The sequence below is a fragment of the Arachis ipaensis genome, chromosome B4 (assembly GCF_059453495.1).
Source record: "Arachis ipaensis isolate K30076 ecotype BB chromosome B4, ASM5945349v1, whole genome shotgun sequence".
Taxonomy (NCBI): Eukaryota; Viridiplantae; Streptophyta; class Magnoliopsida; order Fabales; family Fabaceae; genus Arachis; species Arachis ipaensis.
The window spans coordinates 31,326,230-31,344,442 of record NC_142439.1 but is presented as its reverse complement, the minus strand read 5'-3'; the positions used below and the strand labels follow the sequence as shown (position 1 = coordinate 31,344,442).

Genomic DNA, 18,213 nt, shown 5'->3' with positions numbered 1-18,213 from the left:
TCGTTCAATCGATTGGGTAATATGACCAATCGATTGATTTTTGTGAAAACCATACTGTCTTGCAATTTCAATCGATTGTTTTGTGATAACCTAAAGTCCAATCCAATCGATTGAGTTATGAAAAATTTGAAATTCAATCGCTTGTTTTATTAATCCAATCGATTGATTCTCTCTGAAACACGATCAAAGATAAACTTTTAATCTATTAGGATTGCCAAAAAGTTATTACGATCAATTAAAGATCTAATTCGTTATTATTTTTATTTTTTATTGTTAATAAACATAATAGATGAATGATAAAATAACAATTTATAAAATAAAAAATAATTTTTATAATTAAATAAAATATATGGGATTAATTTGTAATTAAAATTAGAAAAAGATTATTTAGCAGTTATTAAAAAACTTAAAAAACATGTTTTGTTATGGGACCATCTAATCTGGTGCCCACTTAAAGGTCTCGACTTCAACGTTTAAGTCTCACTCCTAACTTTATTCCGACGGTCCCAAAATGTTTGGACCATTAAATGGTCCAGTAACAAAACATGTTTTCTAAGTTTTTTTAATAATTATCAAATAGTCTTTATTTAATTTTAACTACAACTTAATCCTTTATATATTATTTAATTATTAAATTTATCCTCTATTTTATAAATTATTATTTTATTATTCATCTATCAAATTTATTAATAATTAGAAACAAAAACAATAATAAAATAGATCTTCCATTAATCGTGATCTTCATAAATATTTTGGCAATGCGAATCAACGAGTCTTTTTTGTCCTTGATCCGTTACATCTGTAAACGCCAAAAAAATCGTATTTTTTGGTAATTCAATCGATTGGACGTAATATCACATGTTTCTTAAAAATTTAATCTGATTGGTAGTGTTACCCAATCAATCGAATTTCGTAAAGCAATAAGGGTGTTTTCTTATTCAATCGATTGACATAGTAACACAATCGATTGAATTTTATACGTGATTAAAGGTATTTTCATATTCAATCGATTGGTACGATAATACAATCGATTAAAATTTGTACGTGATTAAAATTTTGTATGCATTCAATTGATTGAATAACCTCTTGATAAAATGAGAAGTCTTCGGATACCATCATAGGTTGTGTCTCAAACATTCTCGTTTCCAACAACATTCTTGACTACATTAAGAAAATGCTGATGCAACTTTTCATCGTTTATGGTTGCCGGATAGAACAGTTTTTGTTCTTTATGGAAATCAACTTCTGTGGTGTATCTATGAACTGCCGCTACTCCAGTGATTACCTGTAATAATGAATCAATTTGTGATCTATAATTGCACTTGCAATATTGCTGTGTTGGTTAAAAGAATATTAATTATGTAATTTATGAGTAAACATCCGATCCGGTCCTTGTCCATTTTCACGAATGACAAAGCGATTTCTGTCCAAAAAAATGGACACTTCGATCATCAACCTTTTTATTTTGGGACAATATAATTCCTCTGTTAAAAAATCCATAAAATAATAACAAAAATTAGTTTTATTGGGATTTTATTTGTATTTTGTGGGGGTTTTAAACCTCCACAAACTATTAATAAGTTTGTTTTTTAAAAATTTCTTCACTAATGGTAGTTAAGTGAAGAAAAACCATTGATAAAAATAATATCACAATAAAAAGTAATTAGAGTACCTTTTAAAAGAAAAAAATAATATCGAATAATAAATAAAAACTATTTAACAATTATTAAAAAACTTAAAAGAAACATGTTTTGTTATCTTTTTTTTTTGGTGACTAAACATGTTTTGTTATCGAATGATTTAATTCTATGCCTAATTTCATAATACTTATATTTAAATAACAAAAATTCAAGTTCACTATATGAGTATTTGTCTATTTGATGAAGAAACACCCCCCACATACAAAATTAGAGAACCATAATTGATACTTAGAAAAGTAGAAAATTCAAGAGGTGCGTGAAAAAAAAAGTTCAGAATTATTGAATATTGATTATTGATATTAAGTGGTTGTTGAATTGTTGAGGGGAAGGGATTATGAAATCTCATTTCCAGTGTCAGCCGTAGCTGGCAGCGCTACTCGCTTAGTCGCGTGAGTGAGTTACGGACGGAGGGTGGCAACAAGGTAAAGCTTCTAGAAACTGCTTCTACTTAAACACACTTACCAAACGCACCTTGATCTATCTACCTTGCTAATTTATACAAGTATTCTCATTATTTTCTTTTTTAATTTTGCGTTTGGCAGAAGATGATGAAGCTGCGAATGGGAACGGGTGTCGTCGTCATTTCCACAGCGTTGTTATTTTTATGCCTCCCATTTTGTTCGTCTTCAGTTCCCAATGACCCCTTCTTCGGAATCGCTCCCCAAGGTTCAGCTTCCTTCTTCACATGGAAACATTTTACCTTTTCTTTTTACTAATATTAATTATTATGTTTAGTCTAAAATTCCAAAGAGATGATTCGGAATGTTACCTTCTTTTTTGGATAGATGAGAAATATTACAAGTCTTCGGATGTAATAAGATGCAACGATGGATCGGGAAAATTCACCAGAGCACAGCTCAATGACGATTTCTGCGACTGCCCCGATGGCACCGATGAGCCTGGTTTTTAACTTTTTTTACTACTGTTTTGCTTTCTATTAATTTATTATTTCATGATTCATTTTATTTGTTTCCTATTGGATCATCGAGTGTTTCTGAAATTTGGCTATTTTTGTTTTTGTTTGTGGCATTGGCTTTCAGGTACATCAGCATGTCCCGGTGGAAAATTTTACTGTCATAATGCAGGGCATGTCCCTACTTCCCTGTTTTCGTCTAGGGTGAACGATGGAATTTGCGGTGAGTAGGGTTCATAATCTAAGTAAGGAGAAGAAAATTAGAAGTGAAAGGAGAAAATGTGCGCAAATTGGATAATGTGTGCATGATTAGGATATTGTTCCTACAGATTTAGAAGCATGTCTAGATGGTCGTTATGTATTAATTACTTTTTCAGTGTTCTTTGGAACTTGGATTTGGTGGTCAGATTTCATATTTATGTTGAAAAGCTCTCGTTGTAGTGTGTTGTTATTCTCGGTGGGAATGTTTGAGTAGTCTATAGTATATATTGTTACTACACATGATCTAGGATTCTCTTACTTTTGTTTTGACATTAGCTTATAAGTGCTGCCTGCTTCATAATAAAGTTAAAACTATTAATTATCATTTTTTGGATAAATTAGTGGCCTTTGCTTCTGAAGGAAGTAATTTTTGTTTTTACTCTCCTGCTGTAATGTATAGATTGCTGTGATGGAACTGATGAATATGATGGCAAAGTAACATGCCCAAATACCTGCTGGGAAGCTGGGAAAGTTGCTCGTGATAAGCTGAAAAAGAAGATTGCCACATATCAAGACGGTGTCAAGCTCCGGAAGGAAGAAATTGAAAAAGCAAAATCAGCTCTAGATAAGGACAAGGTTGAACTTTTAAAACTGAAAAAAGAAGAAAGCACACTTAAAGAGATTGTGCAACAGCTAAAAGGTATCACTTTTTTTTTTCATGCCTGTTTACCTGAGGGTAATGAATTATGTGCATTTTGTTTAAGGAATTTGAGCATAACAATAGTGACCACAGGTACCAAGACAAAATAGCTAAACTATGGCATGTGTATGTGCAATTCATTTAAAAATGTTATCTGCTTAAATAGGTTTATGTTGCATTAGAACTAGAAGGATATTCATAGATCTGCTTTGGAAATTGGAATGCTGAAATCTAAATGTCGATATGTTCAGTTTGAGGTGTTAGATGCCTTTTATTGGTTTAGTAAAAGCATTTTAAATGTACCACAACTGACAAAGGTTATTATTATCATTACGTTTTTGTTAAATATAGAACTTGAGGGTTTGGTTTTGCATTTTTCAAACTCTTGACTATAGTTGAGGAGGGGACAAATTTTCCATGTTTTGTAAAGTAGTTTTATCATGTAACGTTTACACCATGCTACGTTGTCATTCTTATATCAAATTTTCCATGCTATCAGTGAAATTATTTCTTCAGAAGTTTATTTTCCTTCCATTGCAGAGCATAAAGAAGAAATAGAGAAGGAAGAAGAGAAGGAGCGCTTACGGAAGGAAAAAGAAGAGAAAGAGAAAAAGGAGGCTGAGGAGAAGGCTAATGAAGAAAAATCTGCAGCTACTGGAGAAGAAGCAGGGCATACAAATGAAGCAGGAAAGCATTCAGATGCCAAAGACTATGCTGCGGTCAGTAACCATGATAGAATTGGAATTCTAGATTATTCTCCTGCTGATCAGCATTGATCATGTACTTCATGTTTGCTATTTAATAATTTATATTGCAGAGCCTGACTGTATAATCAGAATTTGCTATGTTGAATAACTTTGTTCTAATTTAGTTGTCTGTACGATATGGCATACACTATGTATATGATGTTCCTGATATTTCATAAACCCTTAGTTGCTTAATTTATCTATTATATTCTAATAATGAAAGGAAATATCTTGTTTATAATTTAAGATTTAAGATTATGATAAGGAAGTCTCAGATTGTTGCTTTCTATCTGTATACATTCACTGCCAAACAATGATAGGAATTTGGAAACTAATTAATAATGAACATTTTCTACCATCCTCCAGTGAGGTGGTTCTTCTCTTACATGTTTTTCCTTTTCTTGTGTGTGTGATCATGCTGCATGATCCCATAGTGTTTGCATTCTTCTATTTTGACATTAAAGTTTTTCTTATAGGATGAAACGAAGTATGAGCAATCAGATGTAGGTGATAGTTATGATGGAGCCACAGATAGTCCTAGTAGTGAAGGATCTCCGCTTAATGAAGTGGAGGAGGTGGGTAAATTTTGTGTAGAATTGCATATTTTCTTTTCTTCTGATCTTGTGTTAATTTTGTTGATGTTTCTAGTATGCACAGTAGATATGGAACTATTTGAACACTTCAATTTGGTTTTCCCTTGATGTAGAGTGTAAAGGGTGCTGAGGGAGAACATGCTGCTAAATCAGAAACTGATTTGAGGGTTGAAGAGAAAAAATCTTCTGAGGAAATAATCAATACGGTATCCCCATAGCCCATGCTCACAATCTCATACTATGCTTGGAGTTTATCCATATGTGTTTTCCTTTGATAGTTACATATTTCAAAATTGATTTATTAGGCTTTATTCACTTTATCAATATGATTAATTCATAAATATGTTTTACATGGCTGTTCCACTCTTATGGGTTGTTATACTACAAGATATTGCACCTGGTCCTTGAGACACAAAATGAAAAACACAGTGAATTGTCTCAAGGAAAAGTCATGTTACTGCCAAGACAGTTGAACTTGATTATTTAATATAGTCACTACTCATTCTCCTGGCCAACAGTTAGCAAAAAAAAAAAAGAAAAAAAGAATGCTATGCCAGCGGTTGCAGAATATTTCTGGTGGCAAATAGCTTTACTGCTTTCTACTAGAGAAGTCGGGATGTTGTTTCAAATCTAAACATGTTGAAGATTTTAAGATGAACATGAATAGTTGAGGTGTGAAACAGCAGTCCTCTGATCTCACATATTGGATATTATCAAGATTTTTCTTGTTGAAAAAGGAAACTTATTTTTGTTGAAATGAAGCCTAAACCTAGGCCTATTACCCGACATTGCTTTTTTAGTGCCTTATCCTTTAAGCCTATTTAGAACCCTTGATGCTAATGTTTGGTTTGGTAAAACTTTTACTTTTCAAAAGTAGCTTATAAAAACTAGCTTTTAAAAGATAGTTTTTTAAACGTTGTAGCACGTATATTTGGTAAATTAAATTAAACATGGCTTTCAATAAGCACAAGCAACAAGTATGTTTGGTAAATAACTTTTAAAACTTAGAAATACTATAATAGACATTGCTGTAACAATTAAATTTGGATATTAATAAACGTATGAGATTATATTAGACATTTTAATTTTGAAGAGCTCCATCTTAGGTCAGGGACGGATTTAGAGAGGGGGGGGGGGTGTAGTGGCCTCGGCCCCCCCAAAATTTTCAGTAACTATACTTATATATGAGATATGTGTTAAAAGAAATAAAAAATATTGTATAATTTAGTAGTTTTATATGTATTATTTTTCACTATGTGATGAATTTATGTCTCAATTATTTAGCTTACTAATATTTTTCACTTAACCATTTGTATTTTTTAAATTAGTTTTTATATAATCATCTCTATGTCTATTTTTAAAAAAATTCATTTGTTTTTTAATATTAACATATTTAACATTTATATTATTATATAAAATATTAATAATGACTTACATAGTTATATTTTGGTAATCAAGTTGTGTACTTTAGATGTTTTTTTCTTATTAAAAAAATACTCATTTTTCTTCTAAATTTACGTTGTTAAAAGAAAATTTTTTATAAAGATATCTTGTATCTTGTATTCTATAAGGGTATTGCGTTTTTTACATAATTAATAGTTTATAATTTGCTTTCAAATTTTTGAAAGAATTAATTTTAATTAATGAAATATGTGATACTTTTTTAACTAAACACATTATAAATTATTGATATTTTATAATTTCATAATGTACTATTGATATTGTTTATATAGCTGTCATGCTAACAATAAAATTGTAAAAAAGAATTTATAAATTTTTTAATATATATATATTGATAAGCCTTTTGAAAAACCAACTCAATAACTATATGTTGTGTCTAAATTACTTTTACAAAGTGAAAAAATATAATAAAAAAATAATTAAAAAGTTCGTCTAAAATTTGGCCTTTCCATATTAAAATTCCTGGATTGGCCCTGCTTTAGGTGCTTTTAAAAGTATCTCTATCTTTTAAAAGCTGCAAGCACAAGCATATGGTTTTTTTTATTTTCCAAACGCAAAATGAAGAGTTTATATTTTTGAAAAGCACAAGCACCTTTTCAAAAAGTTTTACCAAACTAAGTCAAGTCTTTTAACTAGACTCTGGCCTTATTTTTAAATATGCCAAAAGAGTTGAAAATATACTAAAGTACATGTCTCTAAACAAGTTAGAAGGTTTACTAAATATAGGTCACAGTATCTATCTCTAAATATATAAAAAATTCAATAATAATGGTATACTATAAATAGGCTTAGTCCTCCAATACATCTTTTCTGTAGTCTATAGCCTGATCTATTTTACAAAATTTGACTCTTTGAAAGGTCTTCTTCATCTAGCTTATTTATTAAGTTGGTTAGGCCAAAGTCTAGGCTGGAGACTTATTAAGGAACCGTGCAACTTACAAAGAATATTAGAAAATCAAGGAACATCAACAGCAATCAAATAAAAAGTTGTACTCGACAGATAGCCAGAAACCCGCTTCTGTCTAGCACTGTTAAAATTTTCAAATTCCTTCTTATGAGCTGTCTCAAAATCCAACTTCGAAATTGGGTCACACTTTCATTGTCATCTAACATTCTCAATTACCTGTTTACTATTATGAGGGATTCTGCATTAAGACAAATATGATGACCAATGTTCCCTGCTTTCCTTTTGTTTGTGTATCCTAGTAGATTTTACGGCTATTAGTATTCATATGCTCTGTGGCATTGAATATAATCTAGTCATCAGTATTGAACATATAATTTTTTTAACCACCTACTGCATATTATCTACCTTTGGGATCTCATGTTTCCATTCCTTACCATCTCTCCTCCCCTTGGGATTTATATACCATTTTAAAGTTATGGATAAAATTGTAGTTCAGTTTCCCTCCTTTAGTCTTATTGGTTGTTCTTTTGTCTGTGTTACATCTGCAGGGAAATGATGCATCTGAAAATACTGAGGGATTATCAAAGGAAGAATTGGGTCAACTTGTTGCTTCTCGTTGGACAGGACAAAAGGGGGGTAAGCAAAGTGGTGAAGCTGAAGATGCAAAGAAAACTGAAGAACAGGAAGATCTCACAAGCGAGTCCAATAACGAGGAGTATGAAGGCTATGCTTCTGAAACTGACGATGACAGAAACAGATATGATGGAGAAGATGAAACCGAAGACGATTTTAGAGAGGATGAGCGTGATGACGTCAGTTCCTCTTACAAACCTGACGCAGATTTTGAAGGTGAACCAGACTTGTCAGGTTTGTCATGCTTACTAATGCAAATTTGTTATTTAAATTTGGTATATAAATGGACTTGTGATGAGATGATTCTAATGAGCTCAGATGTGGTGACAACAGATAGTCCTTCTTGGTTAACAAAAATACAGAGAACTGTGCGGAAACTTTTTAAGGCTGTTAATTTCTTCGAGACTCCGTTGAACCAGACAGGTACACATTGTTGTTTTACTTACTGGTATTACACTATTGCATTTGCATATCTGGATGGTATAAATTTTTGTCTTTTTCTCTGGCTTCTGTAGATGCTGCTCGTGTACGAAAAGAATACGATGAGTTGAGTTCCAAGTTGTCAAAATTACAGTCAAGAGTATCAAGTCTGACACAAAAGTTAAAACATGATTTTGGTTAGTATGATGCTGGTAACATTTGTCATTATCATAGAATTTTAATTATACTTGTTAAGATGTGGATTATGGAATTTGCTCAAATAAACTGAAGTGTAACTTCTTTCATACAGGTCCAGAGGGCGAGTTCTATTCATTCTATGACCGATGCTTTGAGAGTAAACAAAACAAGTTACATTTCTGTTCTCCACTGGCTTAGTTTATTTTGTTGTATTTGGTGTTTCTGTTAATCTCAACTCTGAAAATTCCTATGATCTCACTTTCTAGTGATGGAAATTTTGGTTCAGGTACACTTACAAAGTCTGCCCTTATGATCAGGCTTCTCAGGAGGAGGGCTATTCAACTACCCGTTTGGGGTAAGATTTTGGTTATTTTATAGTTTTTGCTCTACCGCTTTCCTTGAGTTAAGATGAAAGCAAGCATTAACTAATGAAACCAGATAGTCTTTCCCCCTTTATTTCCTCCGCTTCCTCCCTAAAAGAGACAAGAATAATTGTGCTCCTGTTTACAGCCGCTGGGACAAATTTGAGGACTCCTATAAAGTAATGGCATTTTCCAATGGTGATAGATGCTGGAATGGTCCTGATAGAAGCATGAAGGTATACATAAGTTTGTAATTTTAGAAGTTCTGTGCAGCCATTTCTCACGACTTGACACATCAATATTGTTTTCCGTTTCCGGTAAAATTATATTAAATTTAATTTAGATGTTAAAAGTGTCTGGTAAAATATCTGTAGAGATAGTATTTTCATTGGAGTATGTTAAAGTAGTGCTTCCCGGTTTTCTGGGAGCATTGTCAAGGTGTTCTGGTTGGTGAACCTTTTTCTATTTTTGGATGGTAGGCAATTGCAATTTAATTTTCCATAATTAACTGGAAGACAGGGAATAAAACCTAATTACTTAGCGGAGTTTCCAATGGAAAATCATAACTTAAAATGTTCATATTTCTATTTTTTTATTTAAGAAAACACTTAAAATGTCTACATTAGATAATGATATTTTTATTTTATTTTATTTTTTCATTTTCAACAGGTTAGGATGAGATGCGGGCTGAAAAATGAGATTACAGATGTGGATGAACCGAGCCGATGCGAGTAGGGATTCTATTTCTATTTCTCATTTCATCGTTTTTACTCGAGCCTTCATGATTCCTCTTTCTTTTCACACTTTTTTTTCTACGTTATGCTTTCTCTCTCATTGTTGTTTCACTGACCCCCTTACAGATATGTAGCTTTGTTATCTACCCCAGCTCTTTGTAAAGAGGAAAAGTTGAAGGTACTTCTGTAATTGTATGACTAACGAACCACAAATCGACCTTCTCTCGACATGGTATTAACTGCGATTTTTTGTACGTTAATAGGAATTACAACACAAGTTAGACTCGTTGAATTCGCAACAACCCGAAAAACACGACGAATTGTGAAACATCACATGGATTCAACCAGGTAAGTTTACATCCACAGTGCATACCCAATTATTTTAGGACTCAATTTCTAAGATGATTAAATTTTATTTTGAACAGGTAGTAGAAAGATCTTGAAGCAACTGAACGAAGTGCTGGTGCCCTTAAGTTTTGTATCCTATAGCTTACACCCAAATTTGATATTGGTTTTGGGGATTAGAAAGGGAATAGGGAATGAATTTAACTTGGGTTTGGCAACCCTTGTGGTAGGTCAGGGTTGACAACATTTTAATGTGACTAATCTCATGGCACACTTTTCTTTGTTGAACTCAGATTTTTCTGCCTGGGTTCTATGGCCCTTCTTGAAATTGTCCATTCAATTTCCCAAAGGACAGGTTTCTATATATTGTGCCAAAAATCTAGAGAGAGTAATTCTCAGCTTGAATTTTTGTCACCATGAGTGGACATTGTAATTGAATCTCATAGATGAGTTATCTTTATAACTATTGACTCATCGATCATCTATCCTCTTATATACTACGACTTTTTACGAAATTATTTGTCTCAAAAGCTTAAAATGATAATAAGAGGAGATACATGAATGATTATATTTTTAATTCGATTCTTAATTAAGCAAGAGTTATTTTTTTTCCTGGATTGCTGGATTTTGCATAGGTTATTGTTTTTATTTGTCTGAATTTTTTTCTGGACTAAAAGAAATTCTGATATTCTATTATATGACATTATTTATCTCTAAAATCTGAGCCGATAAAAAAAATATATAAATAATTATATTTTTAATATAATTAAAATTCCAATTGTAGTGTCCAGGAATTTTGAGAACATTTTATTTGTTGATTCTACTACAAGAAATTCAATAGAGTAAGAGAAATAATGGATAAAGTTATTGTGTTATGAAAAAGAGGAAAAAGCGAAAAGAGGAAACGAATATCTGATATTCAAGAAAATAATGGAAAAAAAGCATGGCATAAAGAAATATAATTTGTTTCATGGAGGAATGATAGAGACACATATATGTGTCTCGACTCTGGAAGTTGTGTGATAGATGGAATGATCAGAACTCAAGAAAAGCCAGTCGAAAGGTATGTCACTATTGGCCATTCAGAAATAACACAATGGTATTTTTGGGACCCTAAACTTTTTATTTTATTAAGGCTTAAAAATTAGAATTTCATATATATTATCAAATAATTCACAAATCAAAAAGGTGAAATTTGGAATGAAATGTGAGCCTTTTGTTTTGTTTACTTACATTGTACTAACTTCTAATTTCCAATAAGAGAGTTGCCTGTTCTTTAAACGCTTTAGCGTTAAAAAATTTTTTTAATCAAGCTAATAGGAGATTTGCTTATTTCGAAAAAAATTTTATTTCATTATAAATCGGACTATTCATGGTCTGATTTGTTATTTAAAATAAAAAATAAAATTTATATAAAACAAATATACTAATTAACTATGATATTGAATTATACATAATTTTTTTTATTATTAAAAAAATTAGCCTCCTTTAAATTGTCAAACAAATGAATAATAAACTGGTTTATAATTAGTCGTTTGATGATAAATGTTCAAATGATATCGATATAAATCATAAAGTTAGGAAGTGTTTATTGAAAAAAAAAAAAAAGCAGTTCTTAAGCTTTTAATGAAACTAAAAAAATAGAATAGGCCGGAGGAGGAGGAGGATCTTTGTTTTACATATCAATAATGCTCCGCATCCAAATTATATTAACAATCAAGTCCAACTAAGTCATTTACATATACGCATGATGATGATGATGATGATGATGATATATATATATATATATATATATATATATATATATATATATATATATATATATATATCAATAATGCTCCGCATCTAAGTTATATTAACAATCAAGTCCAACTAAGTCATTTACATATACGCGCGCGTTTTTTTCACGCTCCTGTTATCGCTTCTTCTTCTTTCAAATTTGCCCACGCAGGTTCTTCTTCCCTCCTCTTCCTCCTCTCCTTCTTCGTTATTTTTCTCTTTCGTTATCGTCATCTTCAATAATTTTGAATTGAATGGAATGCAATTAAATAAAGTGATAATAAATAATTTCACCATTCTTTGCTAAGATCAGTGTTGTTTATGAATTTGAATTTGAATAGAATACAAGAGTTTCTGAGTTTATAAAATACACAATTTTCAGTTCATTTGTTATTACACAACGGTGTTGTTATAATAATATTTTCGGTTTATTTGCAGTTCAGGTGTGTTGTCGATAAATAATTTGTCCCAATATATATATATATCAATAATGCTCCGCATCTAAGTTATATTAACAATCAAGTCCAACTAAGTCATTTACATATACGCGCGCGTTTTTTTCACGCTCCTGTTATCGCTTCTTCTTCTTTCAAATTTGCCCACGCAGGTTCTTCTTCCCTCCTCTTCCTCCTCTCCTTCTTCGTTATTTTTCTCTTTCGTTATCGTCATCTTCAATAATTTTGAATTGAATGGAATGCAATTAAATAAAGTGATAATAAATAATTTCACCATTCTTTGCTAAGATCAGTGTTGTTTATGAATTTGAATTTGAATAGAATACAAGAGTTTCTGAGTTTATAAAATACACAATTTTCAGTTCATTTGCTATTACACAACGGTGTTGTTATAATAATATTTTCGGTTTATTTGCAGTTCAGGTGTGTTGTCGATAAATAATTTGTCCCAATGGTTGGAATGACTTTCAAGACAAATTAAATAGAATGGAATGAAATCTAATAAAGTGATAATAAATAATTTCATTCTTCTTTGCTAAAAAAAAAAACTCAATCATCAATAAAAACACATTGAATTTTTTTTGGACTCAAATGAATCGAAATTAGTTCATATTTGAACAAATAGTCAAAAAGACTCAATTATCAACAAAAAATATTAAATTCATTTTTGGATCTAAAAGAACCTCAATTAAATTAAGGAATAAACTGAAATTACTTAAGGAATAAAAATTTTGGACAATACTTATCAACAGCATCAAGTGAACCCCAATTAACACACAAATGTACTGAAATAAACTAAAAAATGAACCGAAATTATTTAATGATGACACCAGGAAAAATCAGAACCAATAAAGATGTTAGCAAAATATTGGTGTTATTGGTGATGACGATAACGAAAGAAAAAAAGAAAAAAATATGCGTGTGTGAATTTAAAAGAAAAAGAAGAAAGATGAGGAGGAAGAGAAAGAGGGAAGAAGAACTTGCGTGTGCGAAGAAGAAGGTAAAAAAGAAGAACGATTTTCGTATTAGAACACGAAGAGTAATGTTAGAGATTTTGAGCGCGTATACACATTTTTTATTGAGAGTAATTTTTATTGGTGTTGGATCTGTTTAGTTGAACTTGGATGAGAGTAAAATTTAAATGTATAGCAGATCTATATATATATATATCAATGAACGGGAAAAATCTTTTTTCTTAATACACAATAGTTGCTATTTTTTCTTAAATGAGACTTCACGCATTGGCTCAACTAAAATTTTTTAATAAAATCTACACTTAATTAATTATACTATATTTGTTAAGGAAAAGTTTGCAAATAAATTTTTTAAAACTAATTTTCCGTTTTTCCTTTTTTTACTGAAGAATTCATTTGAAGTTATATATATATATATATATATATATATATATATATATAATTAATTATTATATATTTGTATATATTTATTTTTATATTTTTAATTTATTTATGTTATAATTAATATATATTCTATATAAATAATCATTTTAAATGTAGAAATAATATTTTTCGCATGGTTTATTTCTTATAAAAATAATGCACATGATAGTTGTGTACAGTTGTTACTTTCTTCAGTTTCTTACTTTTTTGTGTCTCGTGTGGTCTGTACAGTTATTACTTTCGAAGCTACTTTTTATTTTTTTTCTCAAAATAACCTATTAATCTAGAGTGAATATCCCATCTGGCCCCTGACAATTATCTCGAAAGTACAACGAGGCTCTCAAGAAAAAAAAACATCCAATCTAGCCCCTGATAAATTTTTTTTGGGACAGATTAGCCCCTGTGCCAAAAAAAATAACATTGATTTTTTTTTTTGCACAGGAGCTCGTTGTCCTTTCGAAGTAATTGTCAGGAACCGGGTTGGATTTATTTTTTTTGTCAGGGGCCGGGTTGGGGTTTTTTTTTTGTCAGAGACCTCGTTGTCTTTCGAGATAATTGTCAGGGGCTGATTTGGGTTTTTCTCATTAATCTATGTAGGTGGCAGGTGCATTGTGTAATTATTATGTATTAAATCTATCACTATGTAACGAACTTCATGATAAATTTCTACCATACTAAATACGTTACTCACGGCAAACTTTGAAATATCACCATTGAAAATGTGTATAACGTTAACCAAAAAAGAAGAGAGAGAAAAGAAAATGTGCATGCTTCTTTTTTCTTTTTTTGAATCTATGAATACTTACAAAAAAAAAATCATATTATATGATCAAATTATTTTGATAACTGTTCTAGGTATTATTTGAAATCACAATAAATTTAGACTTAAATGTAATGTTCAAATGATTTTAGATGAGGGTTTCGATTTATGTGCGAGTGCAGAGATTTATTTGACATCTTCGCCTGGACAATGGTGGAAGTATTTGTAAGAGATTTCGATATTAAGTTAGTAAAATTTCTAGTAGGCTTAGATGATATTGGATTTTTTAAAATACTTAGGTGATAAGGTATTTATAAAGTTGTAATATAAGAGACTTGGAAGCAAGGTTTTAAAAACCGAATTGGTCATCGAACCGTTTTAGTTATTGGTTTATTGGTTTAGTGGTTTAATCGAAAAAATTGTTTTATATTAAAATAATAAATATATTATAAATAAACACTTCAAAACATAATTATAGTCTAATATAAATTTTAAAATATCTTTTAAATTAAAAAACTACATGAAATGTTATCAACCACAATCTTAAGATCTTTACATAGTACAAACTTAAATATTTTAATGAAGTGAAGCTTTTGCTTTCAAAGTTTACTATAAGAGAAACCAAAATTCTTTCTTCATCCTATAAATGTTTGCTTTGATGATATTAATCAATAAAGCAATTATATCCAAAAAATATCAAACAATTTTCAACTCTGGTTTAAATTTGTCCAAGCAACAAAGAAAAAGAATGAAGGTTTCGTCACAAAAAAAAAGAAGAATGAAGGTTCCTCGAAGTAGTAGCTGTACAATCTGTTGGGAATAATACACCATTCCCCCTTGAGAAAATACCTTTCACAGAGAAATAAAATAGACACAATCACAACACAAGAATTTAACGTGGAAACTCCAATTACTGGAGAAAAAACCACGGCCGTTGTCAAATGACAACCAAAGAATATCACTATGTGAAAATTGTTACAACACATAGACTTCTTCCTCTCTAACACCGGTACCCCAGTACACCCACACTCTCAAAGCAAATATTTAACTACACCTCACAACACTTTCTAATCAAAGAGTATAGAGGAAAAGAAAAGTCAGATACAAGCTTTAAGTGTTTCCGACTAGTGCAAAAAATATGGAGAACTTAGCCTCATATTTATAGCCTAGGCCATCCACTCCATTTGCTATCCTAAGCAATATGGGACTAATTCAACCAAATCCTAACAATCTCCACCTTGATTGAAATAGTCACACATCTTCAACTTCCATTGTCAACACCGACAATTCTTTGCTGCCATTGTCTATACCGACAATCATAGTTCAGAGAACTATCATACTCCACCATGAAAGTATACTCACTTGGAATTAGACCACTCCAAGCATTTTGCCTTGGTACAGATCGAAACCTTGCTGAAAATTCATGGTGCAACTTCCAAATTGGCTTTTCCTGGAAGTTCTTCAGCCATCGATATAACTCCGCCACACACCTTGCATTTCAACGCCAACCAATGCCCGTGTGCAATTGTGGACCCGATTGCCACAACTTATCCTTATCCATGGCAGTGCGGCAATACCATAAGGATACTTCTTATCTTCTAGAGAACATCATCTTTCATACCAGAGATCTTCTCCTTCAACGCCTTATGCAAACCTGATTGTATCAACACATCCTTGACTTGTATTTGCCACAAGCCAAAATTGATTCTTCCATCAAATTTCTCTATTTCAAGCTTCATAGCACTTGAATATCCTGACATTGTTGCAACCGTATACTGGAATAGTATAACTCAACTGTAGACCGTGCACTAGGAAGGGTCCCCAGGAAAGAGAGGTGGGTCACAATGGACACACTAAAATACCAGGTCTTTCCTTAGCCAGAACCTTTCCAAACTGCACTCTCACAGTGTCACACTGCCTTCCAGCAACAACAACAGCAACCAAAGATCAACCTCAAGCCACAGGAAAAAATTATTTTCTGATGTGGAAGGTCAGACTAGGCTGCAACCACAGAGCATACTAAGAATAAATCCCACCGAACCGAAGCTCTGATACCACATGTTGGGAATAATACACCATTTTCCCTTGAGAAAATAACTTTCACAGAGAAATAAAATAGACACAATCACAACACAAGAATTTAACGTGGAAACTCCAATTACCGGAGAAAAAACCACGGCCGTTGTCAAATGACAACCAGAGAATATCACTATGTGAAAATTGTTACAACACATAGACTTCTTCCTCTCTAACACCGGCACCCCAGTACACCCACACTCTCAAAGCAAATATTTAACTACACCTCACAACACTTTCTAATCAAAGAGTATAGAGGAAAAGAAAAGTCAGATACAAGCTTTAAGTGTTTCCGACTAGTGCAAAAAATATGGAGAACTTTGCCTCATATTTATAGCCTAAGCCATCCACTCCATTTGCTATCATAAGGAATGTGGGACTAATTCAACCAAATCCTAACACAATCCACATCATTTAACACAAACTAGAAGTTCAGAAATCTTGTTCTTCCATAGCTACAAGCTCAAAGCTATCGCCACCTAAATCTAACCTGCCACCTAACATATCACAAATTTCTAATCAAGAGGAGACTCAAACTTGCAGGCTCACAGTAAAATTGTATTCACTTGAGGAGACTCAAAACAAATCAGAAAAGCAAAAGGATTTCACAATAACCCAAAGCTAAACTTGACATTTTAATGCCCCTTCATCATGTTACTCAATAAATCATCAAAACAGCAACAATCCAAGCACATGTAAATCACAAAACTTGACCCTACACTTGTCTACTTTGCCATTGAACAGAGCTGGAAACACAAAATAAAGTTACAAGTAAATTCTAGTTTCTAACCCTGCCAACCCAAATTTCAGCACCTCTAAATTCTATTAAAAGCTCAATTACTAATATGCAAGGTCAATTATTAGAGCATGGTCCTCAAAATCTTAGTGAAACAACACATAATTTCGATTCAGCAACATTAAACCAAGTTTACTGACTGAGGTATTATTATCAGCAACACCACACACAAATCAGCAGCATAGAAGAACCAAAGCTAATCAATAATCACAACACATTCAATAATCAATAATCAGTAAATTAAAATAATAAAATTACAACACACACAAAACAGCAGCATAGCAAAACCAAACAGAGAAATAAATTTCACACATCAGAAATTACCAAAACACACAAAGAAAATAAAAGAAGAAAGCTACAGACCCTAAGATGGAAGACGTGGCGTGACTGAGTGTCGCGGACGACAAGGACCGCGGCGAGTAGGACAACTGAGAAGTAGACAGCGGCGCAACTGAGAAGTGGATGACGGCTTGACCGAAAGGAGGAGAAAATGGCGGCGCTTGCGATGATTCTTCCTCTATGTGAGCGCGAGGGCGGCGCAAGAGAGCACCTTCGAAGCTAGAAGCCTTGAACAAAGCACGAAAGAGGGAGACACAAAGACAAGGAGCACATTCGAACGGGGACAGTGGCTGCGGTGGAACAGAGCTAACGCCGTCGGGACCGTGGCTGCGCGAAAGGGAGGGACTGAGCTCGCCGGCGTTGAGAGGAACGGCTAGCTCGAGGGTGATGGGAGGGACGAGGGAGGGTGTGCTGCTGCGCCGTTGGAGATTTGGAGTGGGTTAGGGTTAGTAACGTAAGAGTTGGGGAGGGGGGTTACTGAATGCTAAACGGCGCGTTTTGAGTGTTTTTGGGCAAAGCAAAAAACCGGCTGGGTCCCGGTTCAGTTTGACTGACCGGTTACTGGCCAGTTTAGCGGTTCAACAACGGTTTTTATTTTTTACGGTTTTGACATAAAACCGAATCGTAATTCTCATCGGTTCGGGGTTCAATTGGTTCGACTGGGAGGTTCGAATCGGTTTTCAGAACATTGCTTGGAA

General features: G+C 32.4%; 1 protein-coding gene across 2 annotated transcripts; it reads left to right on the top strand.

Annotated features, from left to right (window-relative positions):
- The first annotated feature begins 1,861 nt into the window (after window positions 1–1,861).
- On the top strand, window positions 1,862–10,428 carry PSL4 (calmodulin-binding protein). 2 transcript variants are annotated; one of them, XM_016342584.3, is made up of 18 exons: window positions 1,862–2,122; window positions 2,243–2,366; window positions 2,486–2,602; window positions 2,741–2,836; window positions 3,275–3,514; window positions 4,055–4,233; window positions 4,737–4,835; window positions 4,967–5,059; window positions 7,770–8,088; window positions 8,188–8,277; window positions 8,370–8,471; window positions 8,585–8,642; window positions 8,759–8,827; window positions 8,983–9,070; window positions 9,504–9,565; window positions 9,695–9,746; window positions 9,832–9,916; window positions 9,994–10,428. In XM_016342584.3, exons 2-17 carry the CDS (start codon window positions 2,246–2,248, stop codon window positions 9,892–9,894), a joined length of 1,848 nt encoding a protein of 615 aa, XP_016198070.1. In that variant the 5' UTR covers window positions 1,862–2,122; window positions 2,243–2,245; the 3' UTR covers window positions 9,895–9,916; window positions 9,994–10,428. The 2 variants fall into 2 exon arrangements, with proteins under 2 accessions (XP_016198070.1, XP_016198069.1); XM_016342583.3 differs by having other exon boundaries at window positions 1,864–2,122; window positions 8,173–8,277.
- Window positions 10,429–18,213: the final 7,785 nt, after the last annotated feature.